Source organism: Lagenorhynchus albirostris, chromosome 6, assembly GCF_949774975.1.
Source record: "Lagenorhynchus albirostris chromosome 6, mLagAlb1.1, whole genome shotgun sequence".
Classification (NCBI taxonomy): Eukaryota; Metazoa; Chordata; class Mammalia; order Artiodactyla; family Delphinidae; genus Lagenorhynchus; species Lagenorhynchus albirostris.
This window is the reverse complement of record NC_083100.1, coordinates 26,749,474-26,773,617: the sequence shown is the minus strand read 5'-3', so window position 1 is coordinate 26,773,617 and position 24,144 is coordinate 26,749,474. Positions and strand designations below refer to the sequence as shown.

At 34.1% G+C, this 24,144-nt stretch overlaps 1 protein-coding gene across 4 annotated transcripts in view; it reads right to left on the bottom strand.

Moving 5' to 3' along the window:
• The window catches only part of KANSL1L (KAT8 regulatory NSL complex subunit 1 like), a 139,207-nt gene that overhangs the window by 61,867 nt on the left and 53,196 nt on the right, over nucleotides 1–24,144 (bottom strand). For all 4 annotated transcript variants that reach the window (XM_060152184.1, XM_060152187.1, XM_060152188.1 and 1 more), the window contains exons 4-5: nucleotides 14,423–14,620; nucleotides 9,401–9,522 (exon numbers count right to left, since the gene is read on the bottom strand). In XM_060152184.1, the coding sequence (XP_060008167.1) occupies nucleotides 9,401–9,522; nucleotides 14,423–14,620 (320 nt within the window). The remainder of the gene's footprint in view (nucleotides 1–9,400; nucleotides 9,523–14,422; nucleotides 14,621–24,144) is intronic.

The following is a 24,144-nucleotide window of genomic DNA, read 5'->3' as shown; positions in this document are numbered from 1 at the left end:
CTATATGTAAAGAAAAAAAATAACAATAATATTGGAAAAAACAGAAAGATACAAGAAATAAAACTAGGCCTCATTTGCCATTTTACTCCCAGAGTCAAAAGGTTCATAAATAAATAAATTCCACACTGCTTCAATACAGATATCCCTAAATCAAAACTTTTTCATATATTACTATAATGTGAAATTATATATCCTATTAATTTTCAAAATCTATGGTAACATTCTTAAATATGAGTAATGTAGAATAATCTGTTAAATTTATAGAATTTCACTACTATGCATTTATTTTATTAAAAATTCAATTAAATAATACTTTAATAGTTTTACAAATATCATGTACTTTTCACAATATAGTTAAGATACTAAAAAACAAAAACAAAAAAAAACCCCTTAGAAATCACGTACCATTCTTCTTCAGGGGCAGGCTTCTCTGCTACTGAATAAGGAAGGGAATAGAGGAAAACACAGGGAAAGGGCTGTGTTTTACTTGTCAATGTCTATCCAAACCTTTACCAAACTCCTTCAGCCCCCTTTCCTACTTTTAATTTAGCTATAGTCACTTTATAAACAACTGCATCTACATCCATTTTAATCTCTTTCACTCCACTTTCAAGGAACAAGTAGATTTCTCCTGTCATAAGGTCCCACCATAATTTTGTGGTATGTATCTCTATATTTCCCATCTCTAGCTTTTTCCCTTCTCTTTATTTTAATAAAGATGCTTACATTTCTTCCATCTTAAAAACAAAAAACACCTTCCTTGACGTTGTACATACATTTTATTACAGCCTTTACAGTGAGCAGCCTTAAAAATATAATCTTGACTCCTCTCTATTTCATCTCCCATTCCCTTAACCCACTCTCATCTCTCTGTCATGCAACTACACATTCTTGCTAAGGTCTCAATTTATAATTGACAAAACCAAGAGATATATTTTAGTACCTCTCTTTGACATCGGACACAACAACCACATATCTTCAAAATTTTCTACTTTTCCTTCAGTGTTATTACTCTCTTATCTGTAATATATTACAGTTTCTAGGTTCCTGGTTAAATATATTTGTATATTATGGTATATATTATCATAAATGGAATTTTTTACAAAAATTTTAATGAGACCTGGAATATCCCCCAAATCTTTTGTTACACATAACAGTTTGCTTATTATCTGGTACCAAGACTTATTAAACTTAAAGATCAATTATACATTTAAAAAACTCTAACATTCTACATTTTCTCACCCCTCCGAGTTGATGAAAGGTAGCTGTATTACATTTTCTAGCAAATGTTAGAAAATAAATACAATCTTTCCTTCAAGGGAAATATTATATTTTGATAGCAAATGTGAAAATAAGTGCTTTTTGAAAAAAATCCATGTTATGTATAAAGGATTTGGAAAAAATCTTGACTGTTGTCAAAAATAAATACATTAGTGAAATGATCAAAATTAATTAAAACACATATGTCAGCACACTTCAAAAAACTGGAGGATGAATTTTTATCTGCTCTTAAATCTATCAAAGAATTTTAGTAGGTTTCAAAACTGTTATAAACTTCCAAATTAGTTTGTACGAACGACTACTTAACATCAGGAAAGATGGCAGTTACTAGCTGATTTCAACAAGAACCTTTGATTATTAGTAGATAGGACTGAAAAAGTATCATGATTTAGTAAATACAGCCAATGGTACATTTCTTTCATTTGGAATTATTTTTTTAATTTAATTTAATTTTTTTTGATAGTTTCTTATTAGTCATCAATTTTATACACATCAGTATATACATGTCAATTCCAATCGCCCAATTCATCACACCACCAACCCCACCCTCCCACGGCTTTACCCCCTTGGTGTCCATACATTTGTTCTCTACATCTGTGTCTCAACTTCTGCCCTGAAAACCAGTTCATCTGTACCATTTCTCTAGGTTCCACATACATGTGTTAAGATACGATATTTGTTTCTCTCTTTCTGACTTACTTCACTCTGTATAACAGTCTCTAGATCCATCCACGTCTCAACAAATGACCCAATTTCGTTCCTTTTTAAGGCTGAGTAATATTCCATTGTATATATCTAACACTTCTTCTTTAGCCATGTGTCTGTCTTTATCCATTCGTCTGATGGGCATTTAGGTTGCTTCCATGACCTGGCTATTGCAAATAGTGCTGCAATGAACACTGGGGTGCATGTGTCTTTTTGAATTATAGTTTTCTCTGGGAATATGCCCAGTAGTGGGATTGCTGGATCATATGGTAATTCTATTTTTGGTTTTTTAAGGAACATCCATACTGTTCTCCATAGTGGCTGTATCAATTTACATTCCTACCAACAGTGCAAGATGGTTCCCTTTTCTCCACACCCTCTCCAGCATTTGTTGTTTATAGATTTTCTTATGATGCCCATTCTAACTGGTGTGAGGTGATACCTCATTGAAGTTTTGATTTGCATTGCTCTAATAATTAGTGATGTTGAGCAGCTTTTCATGGACTTCTTGTCCATCTGTATGTCTTCTTTGGAAAAATGTCTATTTAGGTCTTCTGCCCATTTTTGGATTGGGTTGCTTGTCTCTTTAATATTGAGCTGCATGAGCTGTTTATATATTTTGGAAATTAATCCTTTGTCCGTTGATTCGTTTGCAAATATTTTCTGCCATTCTGAGGGTTCTCTTTCTGTCTTGTTTATGGTTTCCTTTCCTGTGCAAAAGCTTTAGAGTTTCATTAGATCCCATTTGCTTATTTTTTAAATTTCCATTACTCTAGGAGGTGGATCAAAGAAGATCTTGCTGTGATTTATGTCAAAGAGTGTTCTTCCTATGTTTTCGTCTAAGAGTTGTATAGTGTTTGGTCTTACATTTAGGTCTCGAATCCATTTTGAGTTTATTTTTGTGTATGGTGTTAGGGGAGAGTTCCAATTTCATTCTTTTACATGTAGCTGTCCAGTTTTCCCAGCACCACTTATTGAAGAGACTGTCTTTTCCCCATTATATATCCTTGCCTCCTTTGTCATAGATTAGTTGACCATAGGTGCATGGGTTTATTCTGGGCTTCTATCTTGTTCCATTGATCTGTGTTTCTGTTTTTGTGCCAGTACCATACTGTCTTGATTACTGTAGCTTTGTAGTATAGTCTGAAGTCAGGGAGTCTGATTCCTCCAGCTCCATATTTTTCCCTCAAGATTGCTTTGACTATTCGGGGTCTTTTGTGTCTCCATACAAATTTTAAGAGTTTTTGTTCTAGTTCCGTAAAAAATGTCATTGGTAATTTGATAGGGATTGCATTGAATCTGTAGATTGCTTTGGGTAGTAGAGTCATTTTCACAATATTGATTCTTCCAATCCAAGAACATGGTATATCTCTTCATCTGTTGGTATCATCTTTAATTTCTTTCATCAGTGTCTTATACTTTTCTGCATACAGGTCTTTTGTCTCCCTAGGTAGGTTTATTCCTAGGTATTTTATTCTTTTTGTTGCAGTAGAAAATGGGAGTGTTTCCTTAATTTACCTTTAAGATTTTTCTTCATTAGTGTAAAGGAATGCAAGAGATTTCTGTGCATTAATTTTGTACACTGCAACTTTACCAAATTCACTGATTAGCTCTAGTAGTTTTCTGGTGGCATTTTTAGGATTCTCTATGTACAGTATCATGTCATCTGCAAACAGTGACAGTTTTACTTCTTCTTTTCCAAATTGGATTCCTTATTTTTCTTTTTCTTCTCTGATTGCCATGGCTAGGACTTCCAAAACTATGCTGAATAATAGTGGTGAGAGTGGACATTCTTGTTTGTTCCTGATCTTAGAGGAAATGCTTTTAATTTTTCACCATTGAGAATGATGTTTGCTGTGGGTTTGTCATATATGGCCTTTATTATGTCGAGGTAGGTACCTTCTATGCCCACTTTCTAGAGAGTTTTGATCATAAATGGGTGTTGAATTTTGTCAAAAGTTTTCCTGCATCTATTGAGATGATCATATGCTTTTTATTCTTCAATTTGTTAATATGATGTATCACATTGATTGATTTGGGTATATTGAAGAATCCTTGCATCCCTGGGATAAAACCCACTTGAACATGGTGTATGATCCTTTCAATGTGTTGTTGGATTCTGTTTGCTAGTATTTTGTTGAGGATTTTTGCATCTATGTTCATCAGTGATGTTGGTCTGTAATTTTCTTTCTTTGTTGTATCTTTGTCTGGTTTTGGTATCAGGGTGATGGTGGCCTCATAGAATGAGTTTGGGAATTTTCCTTCCTCTACAATTTTTTGGAAGAGTTTGAGAAGGATGGGTGTTAGCTCTTCTCTAAATGTTTGATAGAATTCACCTATGAAGCCATCTGGTCCTGGACTTTTGTTTGTTGGAAGATTTTTAATCACAGTTTCAATTTCATTACTTGTGATTGGTCTGTTCATATTTTCTAATTCTTCCTGATTCAGTATGGGAAGGTTATACCTTTCTAAGAATTTGTCCATTTCTTCCAGGTTGTCCATTTTATTGGCATAGAGTTGCTTGTAGTAGTCTCTTACGATGCTTTGTATTTCTGAGGTGCCCGTTGTAACTTCTCCTTTTTCATTTCTAATTTTATTGATTTGAGTCCTCTCCCTCTTTTTCTTGATGAGTCTGGCTAATGGTTTATCAATTTTCTTTATCTTCTCAAAGAACCAGCTTTTAGTTTTTTGATCTTTGCTATTGTTGTCTTTGTTTCTATTTCATTTATTTCTGCTCTGATCTTTGCGATTTCTTTCCTTCTGCTAACTTTGGGTTTTGTTTGTTCTTCTTTCTCTAGTTCCTTTAGGTGTAAGGTTAGATTGTTTATTTGAGATTTTTCTCGTTTCTTGAGGTAGGCTTGTATAGCTACAAACTTCCCTCTTAGAACTGCTTTTGCTGCATCCCATAGGTTTTGGATCATCGTGTTTTCATTGTCATTTGTCTCTAGGTATTTTTTGATTTCCTATTTGATTTCTTCAGTGATCTTTTGGTTATTTAGTAACGTATTGTTTAGCCTCCATGTGTTTGTGTTTTTTACGTTTTTCCCCCTGTTACTGATTTCTAATCTCATAGCATTTTGGTCAGAAAAGATACTTGATATGATTCTAATTTTCTTAAATTTACTGAGGCTTGATTTGTGACCCAAGATGTGATCTATCGTGGAGAATGTTCCGTGCGCACTTGAGAAGAAAGTGTAATCCTGCTGTTTTTGGATGGAATATCCTATAAATATCAACTAAATCTATCTGGTCTATTGTGTCATTTAAAGCTTCTGTTTCCTTATATATTTTCATTTTGGATGATGTGTCCATTGGTGTAAGTGAGGTGTTAAAAGTCCCCCACTATTACTGTGTTACCTTCGATTTCCTCTTTTAGAGCTGTTACTAGTTGCCTTATTTATCAAGGTGCTTCTATGTTGGGTGCATATATATTTATAATTGTTATATCGTCTTCTTGGATTGATCCCTTCATCATTATGTAGTGTCCTTCCTTGTCTCTTGTAACATTCTTAATTTTAAAGTCTATTTTATCAGATATGAGTATTGCTACTCCAGGTTTCTTTTGATTTCCACTTGCATGGAATAACTTTTTCCATCCCCTCACTTTCAGCCTGTATGTGTCTGCAGGTCTGAAGTGGATATCCTGTAGACAGCATGTATATGGGTCTTGTTTTTGTATTCATTCAGCAAGCCTGTGTCTTTTGGTTGGAGCATTTAACCCATTCACGTTTAAGGTAATTATATGTATGTTCCTATGACCATTTTCTTAATGTTTTGGGTTTGTTTTTGTAGGTCCTTTTCTTATCTTGTGTGTTGCACTTAGAGAAGTTCCTTTAGCATTCGTTGTAGAACGGGTTTGGTGGTTTGGTGGTGCTGAATTCTCTTAGCTTTTGCTTGTCTGTAAAGCTTTTGATTTCTCCATCAAATCTGAATGAGATCCTTGCCGGGTAGAGTAATCTTGGTTGTAGCTTCTTCCCTTTCATCACCTTAAGTATATCACGCAACTCCCTACTGTCTTGTAAAGTTTCTGCTGAGAAATCAGCTGTTAACTTTATGGGAGTTCCCTTGTATGGTATTTGTTGTTTTTCCCTTGCTGCTTTCAATAATTTTTCTTTGTCTTTAATTTTTGCCAATTTGATTACTATGTGTCTCTGCGTGTTTCTCCTTGGGTTTATCCTGTATGGGACTCGCTGCGCTTCCTAAACTTGGGTGGGTATTTCCTTTCCCATGTTAGGGAATTTTTCGACTATAATCTCTTCAAATATTTTCTTGGGTCCTTCCTCTCTCTCTTCTCCTTCTGGGACCCCTGTAATGTGAATGTTGTTGCATTTAATGTTGTCCCAGAGGTCTCTTAGGCTGTCTTCATTTCTTTTAATTCTTTTTTCTTTATTCTGTTCCACAGCAGTGAATTCCACCATTCTGTCTTCTAGGTCACTTATCCGTTCTTCTGCCTCAGTTATTCTGCTACTGATTCCTTCTAGCATAGTTTTCATTTCAGTTATTGTATTGTTCATCTCTGTTTGTTTGTTCTTTAATTCTTCTAGGTTTTTGCTAAACATTTCTTGTATCTTCTCGATCTTTGCCTCCATTGGTTTTCCAAGGTCCTGTATCAACTTCACTATCATTATTCTGAATTCTTTTTCTGGAAGGTTGTTTATCTCCACTTCATTTAGTTGTTTTTCTGGGGTTTTATCTTGTTCCTTCATCTAGTACATAGCCCTCTGCCTTTTCATCTTGTCTATCTTTCTGTGAATATGGTTTTTGATCCACAGGCTGCAGGATTGTAGTTCTTCTTGCTTCTGCTGTCTGCCCTCTGGTGGATGAGGCTATCTAAGAGGCTTGTGTAGGTTTCCTGATGGGAGGGTCTGGTGGTGGGTAGAGCCGACTGTTGCTCTGGTGGGCAGAGCTCAGTAAAACTTCAATCCACTTGAGTGCTGATGGGTGGGGCTGGGTTTCCTCCCTGTTGGTTGTTTGGCCTGAGGCAACCCAGCTCTGGAGTCTACCTGGGCTCTTTGGTGGGGTAATGGCAGACTCTGGGAGGGCTCACGCCAAGGAGTACTTCCCAGATCTTCTGCTGCCAGTGTCCTTGTCCCCACGGTGAGCCACAGCCACCCCCCACCTCTGCAGGAGACCCTTCAACACTAGCAGGTAGGTCTGGTTCAGTCTCCCCTGGGGTCACTGCTCCTTCCTCTGGGTCCCGATGCGCACACTACTTTTTGTGTGCCCTCCAAGTGTGGGGTCTCTGTTTCCCCCAGTCCTGTTGAAGTCCTGCAATCAAATCCCACTAGGCTTCAAAGTCTGATTCTCTAGGAATTCCTCCTCCCATTGCTGGAACCCCTGGTTGGGAAGCCTGACGTGGGGTTCAGAACCTTCACTCCAGTGGGTGGACTTCTGTGGCATAAGTGTTCTCCAGTCTGTGAGTCACCCACCCACCAGTTATGGGATTTGATTTTACTGTGATTGTGCCCCTCCTACCGTCTCATTGTGGCTTCTCCTTTGTGTTTGCATGTGGGGTATCTTTTTGGTGAGTGCCAGTGTCTTCCTGTCAATGACTGTCCAGCAGCTAGTTGTGATTCTGGTGTTCTCACAAGAGGGAGTGAGAGCACATCCTTCTACTCCACCATCTTGTTTCTGGTCTCTCATTTGGATTTATATATCTTTATGAGGTATGTTTTTCAACTATGACAGTTATTTAAACCAAATATTCAAACAACTGCACACAATTCTATTATTATTATATGTTAGTTTAAACAATGACATGGTTCATCTACTAGACTGTAAGTATTTAAAAGTGGAGATCTTGTCTTCATCATTGTATTCCTAGGACTTTGACTATATGGCATACAGCAAACAGTTATGCAATAAATACTTTGTGAATAAATGACCAAAAATATAGGTAAGTACATTAAAATGATAATTAGTACATACACACACACACACACACACACACACACTCACACACACTCACACACACACACGTATATGTATAATAGTGTAATGCCTAGTTAGGTAAATAAAATATTACCTAAAATTGACTTAGCCCAAAATCACAATCTGATGGTGTTTAATGGCTCAACTTGTAATTATGACTTTCTTAATGAGGAAATGTTCTCATAAATGAAGATATTATAGTTATCCTGTATAACATATGAGAATCTTTCCTTTCAAAGTGAATCATCAGCGTTACAAGGAATGAATATAAAGGTAACAAAAATAAAGCAAAACCAGTAGAATAACTGTTTCCATAATAGAACAATGTAAACATGACCCAGTACAAACAAAACTGTAAAAGTATTAAAAATTAGACTTTCAAAATAATAAATTAGAAATAAAAATAACAGCATTTTTATTTTAAGACTTAGTTTATATCCACTAGTCTCATTAAGAAGCTGATAGCTACTTCACATAATTTTTACCATGGTATGAATCTTCCTTTCTTGTTTTATTTTTTAATTCAATAATAAATCATATAATTATTAATATAAATATTTCTGATACTAAATTACACTTAGTCCTTTTATGGTACTTAAAGCAAAGAAGCCCTCACTGCAATTTTATTTGAAAAAAAATTAGATGCACACACAAAGTAATATTCTAGTAGCTTTTTAAATTCTAACTGCATCTTTAAAAGGAAAGATTCAAAGAGAAATGTAAGCAAAATAAAGAAAACAAATGTTGTTCCCAAAAGAGGATTCATAATATCTATATTTTTTGCTAACATGATATAATAAATTGCTAAGGATTATAGGAATTATTATATTAATTACATTTAGTAAAAAATTTACCTTATAAAAGTTGAGATACAAAATGACTCATTTTAGGGGAACTTCCCTAGCGGTCCAGTGGGTGAGACTTCCTGCTCCTAATGTAGGGGGTGCGGGTTCGATCCCTGGTCAGGGAACTAAGATTCCACATGCTGTGCAGTGCGGCCAAAATAAAAACAAAACAAAAAATACCCACCAAAATGACTCATTTACAACATGAGTAAAACTTAAGCTGAATTTTATGGATGATATCTACCAATCAATCTTCCATGCCCAAACTATATGTAGGGTCTTTCACTCTTAAAATGTATTGCAAGGGCAGTATGGAGCTGAAGACTATAAAATGTATAAAATGGAAGGTATATTAAATATGGCGTTTCTGTAGCAAATGGTATCACTGTTTTTCATTTTTAGAAACATTATAAAAATTTAGAAACTTCCTGGAAAGCTTTATCCCTCATTCTCAGGTTTATAGTTCCCTTAGTTATAAAAGTTTGATGTTATCTAAAAATGTATCCATGATTTATTGACTGTACTCTAATAATGCTTAAGAAGAAAAAAGAAGCTATAATACTTAAAAGATCAAAACAAAATAAAAACAAAATAAGCAAAGCCAAATTTAGAAGCAAAACTATCCCACTGACACCTACCTCCTGGAAATGCCATTAGCCAGACATTTACGGCTACAGGATTTAGAGGAGAGGGGTGATGACATTGGGGACAAGTTGAGAGGGGCAATCAAACTGCTGATGATCTCAGTCAACTGTGCGCTCTGCAAGAAAACAGTAAATCTTTTACTACTGCTAAGCAAGGAATATGGCTAAATCTCAGACCTTTGGTGCCTATTAAAGTTTAACTTCTCATGAAACAAGTAAATGTTTATGTTTTAGTAAATATTTTACTCTACAAAGACAATTTACACCATTACTGATTTTTCCATTATTATAAATAAATCTACATTTTAAAGTACCCTTTTTTTTCCATATCATTTTTTGCTTCAGTTCTTTTGTCTACTCATCCTATCCTCTATAACATTTAAGCTCAGCTGATAGAATCTACATAAATATTTTCTCTGACGCAGCCAAATTAATAATAACAAACTCATAGCTATAATTTATTAAGTGCTCACTATGTGCCAGGTACTATACTAAGCACTAAACATAGAATATTTCTAATCTTTACAACCAACTTGCAAAGTAGATAATATTAGAACTACTGATACTACTATTATTAAAATCAATTACAGATGAGGAAGTTGAAGCAAAGACAGATTAAGCAGCTCGATCATGGATTATAAAATTGGTAAGAAATGGAGCTAGGATTCAAACTTAGGCTTGAATCCTATACCATACTACTTCTCAGTATTTTTCCTAATTTGAATATACCAGTTTTTTCAGGTACCCCAAATTTTCATTGACCCTTATCCCAAACTTATATGTAAGATATTTGTAATATACAATAAATATTATATTATTCTCAAAACAGTCACATACAACAATTATAATAAGCATAAACCACATCAATGGAAAAGAGTACACTTCTACAAAAGGATAACAACATTTTTCATTACACATGTAATCCATCGTAGTTCATTGTAGAAAAAAGGGAAAGTATGAAGAGGTTTCAAAAATGAAAAGAAAATAACCTGTAATCATATTTCACAGAGAAAACCATTGCTAATATCTTGGTATATATCCATACCCCAAGAAAAAACTTTTTATTTTGAATATATGTGAGCATGAATGTATGCACACATGCACACACACATCCTTTTAAGTAAATTATGCTGCATCAATTTTCTAAAATCTGGTTTTCTTACTTAATATAGTGTGACTATATTTTAAAAATATATAGACATATTTCACTGTTTTATTAACTGAAGGATATTCTATTCTAAAATACGAGGGCATATGGAATAATTATTTTTGCAACTCTATTTGTATGAAACAAATAACATGCTATTAGAAATGAGACTAGAGAATATGATAGAGTTAAATATAATATTTGAACTCTTCAAAAAGTCTTCCATGAAGAAGACCCTGAAATGTTTTCACCACTTATTTTCTTGAAAAATAATACATATCTAATGACTTTATTTTTTAAATTATTATACATTTTTAGATTAAAGTTAGTTTTCAAAATCACCAATACACTCTTTATCCATCTATCAAGTATTCATTAATTTGGTCATACAAAGAAATTTATAAAGTACACTCTTCTCATTGTTCCACCTCCAAAAATATCTAAAAATCTTCTTAGCCATTGGAGGTCGCTAATCAGTATGTGTGAATAATTGGTCCAGAGTGACAGCGTCACAACCAACCTCCAGCTTTACCCTAACAACCACCCCACTCCTGCCCAAGAAAACCTCATATACTTGAGTCCATATTTGGGATAGAAAATTCACGGTAAAAATGAATATAAAAGTAAAATTAGGAGAGGCATAATTTGAACTCTGAAAAAAAAAATCAACTTTAAAAGTCAAAACACTTACTAGCTATTTATAATGAGGTTTCTAATGTAAATATACCTGTGTGAAATTTATTTTAAATTATCTGAAGTTCTAAAATAATGTCACCTTTCAATTTATGAACAAAATATATTATCTAATAATGGAAGTATGCATTAATACTATGAATCAATGTTATTTTTTAAAACACATATCAGTCTACAATCCAATAGTGCCTTTATAGCTTAACTGCCAACTCTTTAGTTGTTTTTGAGGAACATAAATAAGTTTGGTAAGCAAAACATTCCTCTAACAGTAAATTTAATCAAGTCAAAGGATTACCTGATCTATACTCAAGTTCCACTACGGCAGGCAAACAGTTATATACCAATAGATTATATTTTAAAAAAATATGTGTAATATCAGGCTTGCCACCCCTTCTTCCATTTACTCACCCCTAGACTGTCTTCTTCAATGAGTATTTGAAAACAACTTAATTTTTAATTGGCCTATAAAAACATTATTAGCATGTGTTTCAAGAGCACATTACCCGTTCACAGGTAATTTATAAATGACCTCTACAAGTGATTTGTGCTGCCCTTTTCTGCATCCTTTTCCTCTCCATGTCTAGAGCCATTAGTATTCTCACAACTCCTGGTTCCTTTCCCTCCCAAAGCCTCTGACACTCCTGTCAGCAATGGGACTTAAAATGAACATGATACCCAAGGCCATCTTCATAGGTGAGCAACCTGTGCAGTAACATGGGGCTGCACTCAGAAGGATCCCATGTTTGGTTAATGTTCTGCTGTCACTGGCTTAAAACTTAAAACTTTTTAACAAAGGGCTGTGTGATTTCATTTTGCCCTGGGCCCGGCAAACTAGCCAGTTCTGATGTGAACTCACGTCCAACCAAACAAACTGGTGCTACCAAGGAGAAAGAAAAAATACAAGAGGGACTTCCCTGGCGGTCCAGTGGTAAAGAATCTGCCTTACAATGCAGGGGAAGCGGGTTCGATCCCTGGTGGGGGAACTAAGATCCCACATGTTGGGGGGTAACTGAGCCCACGTGCTACAACTACTGAGCTCGCATACCTCAACGAGAGAGCCCACCTGCCACAAGCTACAGAGCCCATGCACTCTGGAGCCCACGGGCCACAACTACAGAGCCCATGCACCCTGGAGCCCATGCCCTGCAACTACAGAAAAAAAAAAAACCGCATGCCACAACTAGAGAGAAGCCCGAGCACCGCAAGGAAGAGACTGCGTGCCACATCGAGAGATCCTGCGTGCCTCAACGAAGACCCTGCAAGCCGCAACTAAGACCCGACACAGCCAAAAAAATAAATTAAATACATAAATAAAATAAATAAATATTAAACAAAAAGAAAGAAAAAAATACAAGAAAACTCTTTCCAAAGGATAAGTAGTGACCTACAGGTAAAAAGAGTCAAAGGTCTACTGATCAAGTGCTCATGTTATTCGTGTGAAATAACTAGGATCAAACTGAAAAGGTACTGATCCTAAGGGATGAGGGGAGGGAAAAAAAGAGGGAAGAGGAATATAAACAGTATTGATTTAAAACACCACTTATATGGTAAAGTGCATTACAGTTTAACACCAGATAATTACAAAATAACTTTCTGAATTATAAAATATTCATAATAGTATTTTGACAATGCATTGGAAATTGGAAAATTAAGAAAAACTCTAGGCAATTGCAAACTTAACAAATATGGGGTGGGAGAAGTTACTCCACATTCTGACTTACCAGGATTAAGACAGTAGTAATCTGGTACTATATTATTTCACAATGTATGTCAGAAAAAAAACCAACTACAACAACAACAACAGAAAAATTAAATGTGGGCAGGGATGAGAATACATATTACCCACTGGAATAATGTAATCATGCAGCTGTGGTCCCAACTGAGTATATTCTGGCAGATTCAATCCGGTTGCAAGTTAACAAACTCTTAGAAAGCCAGGTTTGTTTAAGAGCCACCAAAGTCTACATTAAAATAAATGGCTAATATTTTTTCTATTTCCTTAGTTTTTTGATTAGTCTGCTTACCAAATAAAATATTTGATTTATATTACATTCAGTATTTTAAATGTATCTACGTTTTTGCACATTTACTATTTTGTAGATATTAGTATCAACAATCAGCTTTCAAAAAAGTCTTAGTGCTATTTTTTATTAAGTTCACATTGGGCTAATAAATTTACTGTGATTTGCAGTGATGTGTTTTCCTATTCAAGTACAAGTTATGACTCAATTATTCTTATTTTATGTAATGCAGTTGATATTTATTTTTTTATAAAATACCTTCATATTTCTTGTCTATTTCTATACATTTGATATTTTGGCTATTATATATGTAACCTCTTCTTCATTTAAATTTTATAAATAACATGAAATAAATTTTCAATATTAATCTTGCAAAAAATGTTTTGATTTCAAAGGATAAATATAGGACAGAATAATTAAACTTCTGGAGTCATCCGTAAGAGGATTTAAATACCAGGAAAAGCTTGGAGTCAAAGTAATTTATTAGGAGTTTATTAGACTCTCTATTTCCATGATCATTTTTTAATGAAAGAATCTATATTATAATGTTATCTTTCACTAAAACTTTCTATCAATAAATTAATCAAACACCCCATTCAGATCTATTAAGTGGTACCACTGTTCTTTCCCCATGAGAAAAGTCCAATGATAAGCTATTTTGTTAGAAAACAAGATTTTCCAACCTTAGTATAAATGAGTTATCACCCTATAGCTATGTACCAACACTTTACATATTATATTTATTTATTTAATTTATTTTAATATTTTAAAAATTTATTTATTATTTGGTTGTGTAGGGTCTTAGCTGCAGCTGGCGGGCTCCTTAGTTGTGGCACGTGGGCTCCCCACTTGTGGCATGCATGTGGGATCTAGTTCCCTGACCAGGGATCAAACCCAGGCCCCCAACATTGGCAGCATGGAGTCTCAACCACTGCGTCACTGGGGAAGTCCCACATATTATATTTAAATAACTTTAATTATATCAATATTATAATAGAGACTATATATACTAAATATTTTAATTGTATTTAATGTCAAACGGCCAACTTTAATAACCAATATCTTAAGCAGAGACACACGTTTATTTGAAGAGTTTATAAAATCAATTGAAAGTCATTTTGATGCCACTCACACTTTACTCTTACTTCACATTACCTGTTTTTCTATATTGCGAAGAAGTAGTGTTGGGCTACTTGGTGACATTTCAAAATCTTGCTCTGGTAAAGGATCTTGACTCTCCTGAGGAATCTGGGGATTCCCTGTAGTGTTTAATGAAACAGCTTGGTCTGCGAATTGGATTTGCTTTTTCAAAATGTCTTTTGGAAGTCGACATTCTTCTAGGATCACTATCCCCTAGACAAATAGCAATTAAAGAGTTGCAATGAAAACAAATTGACTGCTGGATCAACTTTAACATTACAATGCTCTCGAACCATGCTTTTTATTATTCCTTGGAAATCAGAAAATAGACATTTGGAAGTACAGTTTAACTGTAAAAAAGTCACTGATTTAAAACATGTGAGGCTAAAATAACATATATTTGATGGGTTAGGCTTGCAAAATATTGTCATAAATTACATACAAGAAGTTATTTTTCTTATTGGTTTTAGTTATTAGCATTAAAAGCATGATACATTTAGAATAAAGTAAAAGGCTTATATGCAGAATATGAACATTTCTGACTAAAATTTAGAACATTTTCAGATATAACCTTCTGATATTTTGGTCACTAGCATTTCCACTTGAGTTCTGCATTTAAGCACTCCTAATTTCATAAATCAAAATATCAAAGTTACAAACATCCAAACAATTATCTAACTTTATATTAACTCCTTTCAGAGCACTCTAAAGAACTCCAACCCTGTTGCTGCCAGCCAGGGTTGGCAGGACTGCACCACTGAGAAAAAGTACTCTCTAGGCCAAAGTTCTCATTGCTTACAGAGCAGACAAGTTATTAATAAAGACACAGGTTTTCAACCTTGATGGAGTATTTTCTGGAATGTAAGTAACTGGAGAAATGAATAGGGATCTAGCTGCCTCTGTACTCCCTGCCTACCATTCATACATACACATTCCTCAACTGGCTTGCTGAACTTTCCCCACATTCCCTAGCTTCTTCACTCCAACTGTCCTCACCCTTAATCCCTCAGAAGTAATGAAGACAGGAGAGAAAGGGGGAAAAGGATTACACAGATATGATCTTAATGGTTTCACAGTTCTCGTCATAAAATTTCTTCCCTTCCTACCCCTTTTACTACACTTCCCCCTGCAAAGAATAATACATATTATTATTAAATATATGTGTATATATATATATATATATATATATATATATATACATACATACATACATACTTTTTTTGGGGCAAAATGTCAATAAGTTCCTACAGGCTAGTTGGAAAGGTATTAAATGCCTAATGTGGCTAAAATATTATATTCTTGGAATGAAAAATAGACTAAAACATTAATATAAGCATAGAGTATTTCAAGATGGGACAAATTAAATAATTGCTGTGGGCTAGCTTATATCATGTATAAGTACTTTACATAGGATGGAAACCACCTATAGATTATATGTTATATATAAGTAGTCTTAGTTTACACTATAATTTAGAGAATATATCACTTTAGAATTAACATATTCAGATATTGTATTAAACATACATTTTATTATTTACAGTAATATATTACAAATGATGCTTGGTAAAAGTAACATTTTCTTTTTTACCTATACTTGTAACAGCTCTGCTAACTTTTACAAAGATAAAAGGACCCAACTGTTGACCCCATCTCAATGACTGTTTTCATAGAATGCACAAATACAGCTGTCAAGAAATCTGAAGAAATATATTTAAAAGAAGTTTCTGTTTCACTTGATATTTTAAAAATTAAATTAGACTTGACAGACAGTATCATCAATCCAAAAGCTCTTGAAAGTATCTGAAATGTCTACCCCAAATTTGTACAAGTCTCTAGTAGGTTTTTCACAAGTATCTATATACAAAAGAATATAAGTTTTTACTATATTAAATTAATTATAATTCTATTTGGTTTGATTACAGTTTATATTATGGGCCAGGCTTCTGTGAATTACCCTGATTTCATAATCCCTACTTACAATATTGCTTCTATGCAAAAATTGATTCTGAATTTCAAAAAGGTAGTATAAGAATACTACCTTTTTATAAGTAGGAGGCCTGCTATAGTTAATTCATTGAAGAATAATATTTTAAAGATTCAACAGGGGAGACACTCATAGTCAACTTCATAACCTATTTTGTTCTCTTAAACTGTTGCCCTGGACAAAACTCTCACAATGTAAGAATGGCCCATGATTTTTCTCTGCCATAACCTAGAATAGAGAACAAAGGGAAGAAGATTAAATCCTCTGGAGACACTGCAGAAATAATTCCTCTTCTTAAAAATCAGGAAAAGAATATACATGTGTTGGGTCACTGTGATGTATATTTTACAGTTTTGTTTGTTAATTATAACTAAATTAATCTGAATTCTTTAAAAGATCAGGTAAGTAGTCTAATGATAGATAAAATAAGGTAAATAACAAAGACATAAATTTTTTTTAGAAGGATGAGTTGTGTTAACTGAAAGAAGTGAAAACCTTAGCATAGATGAAGATGAAAACAAATCAGCTGCTCAGAGAAGACAACTATTCCCAATAATAACACTAGAGAGGTCTCCACCTCCACTCCCAGGGTCCTCATAGAGATGACATAGTGTGAAAAAATAAACAATTGCCTCAGTGAAACAGGAGGTAAGGGGGAAGGGCACAACCTTTAAAAGAATGACATAGCCATAGGACATGACAAAAACTGGTTAAAACGAGCTAGGTCCAAGATGGTAGAATACTCGACTTCCAGTGGACCTTGAGCCTCATCACAGCTCTTTTTAATACATTAGCATGCTAAATGACACACCCACCAGCGCCATGACAGTTTTGAGGCCAACCATAAAAGGTCAAAAAGTGGACAGTGGCCCTATTCCTGGAAATCTTTGCCCCTTCCCTGAAATAGTTGGAATAATCCACCCACTCATTAGCCTATGAAATTACCCAGCCCATAAAAACTAACCACGCTGTATTTTGGGGACTCTTGCCTTCTGAGATGGCCCACACTCTGTCTGTGGAGTGTGTTTCTCTCTAAATAAATCCACTTCTTATCTATCACTTTGTCTCTCACTGAATTCTTTCTGCAATGAGATATCAAGAACCTGAGGTTCACTAAGTCCTGAGACCAAGTGTGCTCTCAATTAAAAGATCGTGGATTCAAGCCCCAATCTGGGTTCTGGCCAGGTGTGAGTCCCAGCCCATGGGTTCAAGTCCTAATCTGGGTTCTGGCTGGGTTCGAGTCCCAGCCCATGGATTCAAGTCCTAATCTGGGTTCTGGCTGGGTTCGAGTCCCAGCCCGTGGGTTCAAGTCCCAGTCTGGGCTCTGGCTGGGTTTGAGTCCCGGCCAATGGGTTCAAGTCTCATCTGAGGTGCACGGTTTCATCAGCAACATATTTATTATTTATATAAAGTCATCAAAACTAATTTTAAGCAAAAACTTAAATGAAAACTTTAAAACAAACAAAATGTACAATTTAAGATGTGGAAGACCCTATTATAGGATAACAAGAAATCTAAAGGGGAAATCATTTAATATAGGATAGCCAGCCTCTCCAACTAAGAAAAACTATTATAAATTTTTTTCTGAAAGTGAGAAGAAGCTGTTGTCTCAGTAAAAGCTGGAGCAGAGAAAAAGAGAAATATGGCAGTTGTAGTGTGTTGACAAAGCTGTTGCAAGAACAAGGAAGGGATGTTGCTAATACCTGCTTTCTTCTAAGAATTTAAGCAAAATTTAGACTACCTGGAGTGTGTCAAAGAAGGGGCAAATGACACGTTTTAGGTCATTTGTCCCTTATTTTACACTACTAAAACACTGTATGTTTTCCGACCAGAGACACAAAAGTAGCACTTATTTAAAAAGGCTATTTATAAAAGAGCATCTCAATTTCTTTCCCCTTTCTTTATCTCTAATTTAACTGAGAGGAAAGGTTTCTTATTTCCTTTCAAGATACATTAAATAAAAAGTTCTGTTTCACTTAAAATGCATTAAACCACTCTTCTCAATTTTTTAATTACAATAATTCAAGAAGGTATTAGAGCAAAAAAGTGTTGTTTTCCCTATTCAATACAATAATAACTCAACTAAACTGCACATAAATAAGCAATTAAACATCTTGATTAATTTCTAAGAAAGGTAAGCAGAAGGTATCAAAGTAAAGAAATATTGTATTTTGATAGCATAATTATAATGATATCTTCCATAAAATAAACATAATATGACTCTTAAGGGAACAAAGGGCCAGAATCACATCTAGCCGGAACAAAGAAAAAATGTTTAAGGCTACATAAATTATTGCTGGAAAGATTTATTTCCTTAAAATAATTTATTACAAATAGATATTATATAAACATATAATCAAACTTCAAAAAATGTTTAAACAAGTATAAAGCATTGCTTAGAACACAGAGAATATTAAAATACCCCTTCTCAAGTCAAAGCAAAATGAACCAGACTGCCTAGATTCAAATATAAAACTTAGTTATCATTTCAACTAGGAACCCACTTTCTTGGAAATTTCCAAATTGCTTTAAACTTGATTTGTTCTTAGAACTCTACTGGCTATAAAAACACTTGTGACATCTTTCAAAGAAAATCATCAAAGAAAACTATCTGGTGATCTTGAGAAGATTGGGAGATCACTACAACTTAAGGCCCAGGTGAAGACAGTTAAAAAGGAGAAAGAGTAACTGAATAGGAAACTTCCATCAGGAAACTATTCCTGAACACAGTTGCCTCAAATCCAACAGACAGAATGGGTAAGCCTAAGGTTCTATATCTATGCTTCTATCCACCTTCCTACAGACATCACCACAAAATTTTACAAAGCATTAAACAATATTCATGACTTCCTAGCTTCCTCTCCCATCCCTGCACAGCTCAAAGTTTCTGCTCCTTTGAATACATACTAATTTGTCATTCCTAAAACAGATCATGTTGTATGCCTTCAAAATTTAAGGAATCCCTTTTCCAGTTCCATAAGTTCATTAAGCAAACTACTATTTATCCTCCAAAGTCATACTGAGGCATCACCTCTTTACTGATGTATTCTCTGACCTGCAAACCCCTAATGACAGAGTGAAACATTCTCTCTATGCCACATCTATATCTTATTAAAAACACATATCATTCCACATATTGTATTATATTGTAATCAACGATATTTACGTGCTCTATCTCCCCTACCAGAATATAAACTCATGATAGACAGAATTTAAAATTCACTAATCTTTATGGATGTGCAGACCCTAGGTGGGGTTAGGCTAACTACATGGTTTGAGGACTCTAATTCCCTCCCTTCTCTGCTATTTCGTTTCAGACCAGTCACTATCAACCTTATAATATTATCTCCATTATGTCCACAGTTTCACCATGTAGAATACAGTTTCTCACTAAAACAAAGGTAGAATTTTTTTTGTTTTTAGATTCCACATATAAGTGATATCATATGATATTTGGCTTACTTCACTTAGTATGAGAATCTCTAGGTTCATCCATGTTGCTGCAAATGGCATTTTTTCATTATCATTCATTAAAATGATACAAATGAACTTATATACAAAACAGAAACAGACCCGCAGACATAGAAAACAAACTTATGGTTACCGAAGGTGAAAGAGGGGGATGGATAAATTAAGAGTTTAGGATTAACATATACACATTACTATATATAAAATAGATAACCAACAAGGACCTACTGTATAGCACAGGGAACTATACTGAATATTTTGTAATAACCTATAAGGAAAAAGAATCTGAAAAAACTAGATATATATGTATGTATAACTGAATCACTTTGCTGTACACCTGAAACTAACACATTATAAATCAACTATATTGAATAAAATATATATATATGTGTGTATAAATACACACACACACAGAGCTCATAAAGCTCAATATCAAACAAATAATCCAATCAAAAAATTGGCAGAAGACTTGAATAGACATTTTCCCAAAGAAGACATAAAGATTGCTAACAGGCACATGAAAAGATGCTCAACATCACTAATTATTAGAGAAATGAAAATCAAAACCACAATGAAATATGACCTCACACCTGTCAGAATGGTTACCATCAAAAAGCCTATAAATAACAAATAAGTGTTGGAGAGAATGTGGAAAAAAGGGAGCCCTGGTACACTTTTGGTGGGAATCTAAATTGGTGCAGCCACTGTGGAAAACAGCATGGAGGTTCCTTAAAAGACTAAAAATAGAGTTACCATATGATCCAACAATCACACTCCTGGGTATATATCCATAAAAAGCAAAACCACTAATTTTAAAAGATACATGCACACCAATGTTCATAGAAGCATTATTTACAATAGCCAAGACATGGATGCAACCCAAGAGCCCATCAACAAACGATTGAATAAAGAAGATGCAGTGTATATATACATATATGTATGTATATATGTATATATACACAATGGAATACTACTCAGCCATAAAAAAGAATGAAATATTGCCATTTGCAAAAATGTAGATGAATCTAGAGAATATTATGCTTAGTGAAGTGAAAAACAAATATATATGATAACCCTTATATGTAGAATCTAAAAAATAATACAAATGAATGTATATACAAAACAGAAACAGACTCACAGACATAGAAAACAAACCTATGGTTACCACAGGGAAGAGGGTGTGGGGAGGGACAGATTCGGGGTATAGGATTAGTAGATACAAACTACTATACATAAAATAGATAAGCAACAAGGATTTACTATATAACACAGGGAATTATACCCAATATCTTGTAATAACCTGTAATGGAATATAATCTGCAAAAATACTAAATCACTATGCTGTACACCTGAAACTAACACAATACTAAAATCAACTATACTTCAATAAAAAATTGCATTAACAGTCAAAAAAAGATAGAAAGAGATATTTAGCAATATTTAGATTAAATAGGACTTATGGGATTGCATAAGACTCTTTATATTGTTACTTCTATGGGAAAATATACTTCAAGTTCCAAGTAAACAGCCTATAATTTGGAGGAAACAATATATGCTTAAGCTAGGAAAATTCCATGTTAAATTTCCCCTGCTGGGAAATAAAACAGTGTTTATTTCTGTAATCATTTGCTCAATTTTTTCCCCCATTAGACTAAACCCTAAAAATATAAGAACTCTGTTGATTTATTCATCACTGTACACCCTAAGCACATATTAGGCACCTAATAACTGTGTGTGAAAGGAAAGAAGGGAAAGAATGAAGGAAAGAAGGAGGAAAGGTAGAAAACAAGGAAGGAAAGAGAGATGAATAAATTTTATTTTAAAAATTGCTATAATATAATAGCATAGCTTTAATTGCCATTTCTACATCTACATCTTCTTATAAACCTGCCTTCTCCAAATCTCATATTTCTAACTCTATCAGGACATCTCAACATGAACATCTGACAGAACTTGCAAATCAATGTGCGAGAAAGTTAGCTTATTTTTGTCAAATTCCCTATAAAATAAGCACTTTTTGTCCTTTCCTGGAAAACAGCAGTTCAATAATTAAGAGGGGGAGATCATGGTGATGTTTACACAACTATATATTTGTCAAAATTCAGCAAATTGTACAGTTAAAAAGGTGTACTCTGAAAACAAGATAAAGAAAGATAAATCCATAATTAAACACATGTTAGTTTAAAAAATGTAGAAAATCAAATAAACAAGAAAAATTTTAAGTTACCAGCTAGAAAGGACAGAGTACTTACATAGGAAAAACAATTACATTGATAGTAAACTGCTCATCATTATAAAGAAAACAATGAAATACTATCTTTAAAGGCCTAAGGGAAAATAACTATCAAATCAGAATTCTCTATCAACCTAAAATATCATTGAAGAGTGAGGGTAGTATAAAAGTATTTTGAGACATACAAATACAAAGAGAGTTTAAATGTTCAGAGATTAATATCAAAAAGTACTAACGAATTTACTTCAGCAAGAAGCAAACCAAGAGAGAAAAGACAAAGTAGCAGATACTGCATACTCTTCCAGTACCCATTTTCCTCTTCTTTTCAAGACTCCAACCCTACCGCAGTTTTAGCTACGCATACAACTTCTCAGTGAAAGACAGTATTACTCAGCTTTCACTCCTACACATGGAGAGTACTCATGCTATACTCATGTGGCTAAGTTTGGGCTAATGGAGTGTGAAACAAAGTAGTGCAACTTCCAAGTCACATCCAACTTAAAGACAAACTATACCACACTTCTCTTCGCACTTCCCGAGAGCACAAATGAGAAGACTACAACCCTGTCCAACAGTGCAGTCAACATACCTGAGAGTATGTCAAAGAAGCAAGACAGAAGGAACCTGAGTCCCTGAATGACCCTGTTCAACCAAGTTGCTCTACCAGCATGTACTCACTCTTTATTTTTGAAGCATTATGTATCTTTATAAAGCCATTATATTTGTGAGTTACGTTGTTACAGAAGCTTACTCTGTAACCTAATTTTATATACAGAATACAAAAAAACAGTGAGCATATTTTTAATGAAATCTGTTAGAAATGTAATTAATTACTGACTGTAAAATAAGTAACTAGATTGAAGCAGATATATATAATGCATAGTTAAATAGCATTAAGATCCATACCTTAAGAAAAAAAGCATATAAAAGTACTGAGTACTTTTAGTCATTGTTAGAATTATTTGCTCTTAAGGAAGTATGTTACAAACTAGGAGTAATGACAAAGAATAAGACTATAATGTATAGCTTTCAGAAGAGCAGAGAGAGAAGAAACGAGTAAAGCAAGTTCCATCAATCCAACGAAAGACAAGTGAAAAACAAAACACAAAGAGAGGAAAATAAAAGAAAATGAAAATTAAAACTACTCAGAGTGGATTTTAAAAACCTAGCTAGGGCTTCCCTGGTGGCGCAGTGGTTGAGACTCTGCCTGCCAATGCAGGGGAAATGGGTTCATGCCCCGGTCCGGGAGGATCCCACATACCATGGAGCAGCTAGGCCTATGAGCCATGGTCACTGAGCCTGTGTGTCTGGAGCCTGTGCTCCACAAAGGGAGAGGCCACAAGAGTGAGAGGCCTGCGTACCCCAAAAAAAAAAAAAAAAAATCCTAGCTAAATGTACCTTATAAAACAAACACCTGGAAGAAAAAAAAAATTGTATCTACCAAATAGCATTAGTATTTCAAAGTGTAAGAAGCAAAAACTGACAGAATTACTAGGAGAAACTGAAAAATTCAAAATGATGACAAATATTAATAAATATATATCAAATATATATATTAGAATTGAAAGATCTAGATATATGAAGATATAGCAGATGTATACAACAAAGTCAACCAGTTTAATACAGAATTCTATAATCAACAAATAAAGAATATACATTATTTCTACCACACATTGAGCACTTACAAAATTTGATTAGTAGTTTGTCATGAAGAATGAAATCCATACAAGGTAATCAGTTCACAGATTACAATGAACTTAAATGACAAAATACCAAAAAAAAAAAAAAAAAAGATTCATAAGTTCAGGAACATAAAGATGTATTATTAAATAACTCAGGTTAAAAAGGTAATCACATTGGAAATTAAAACATATTAAAAACAGAACAATGAGAGAATTAAATACATGCTATGCACTCAAAGTAATACTTAAATATGAGCTGAAAATAAGTTATAAGGCCAACTAAAAGACACAGAGTGGCTGAATGGATACAAAAAGAAGACCTGTATATATGCTGTCTAAAAGACACTCACTTCAGATCTAAAGACACACA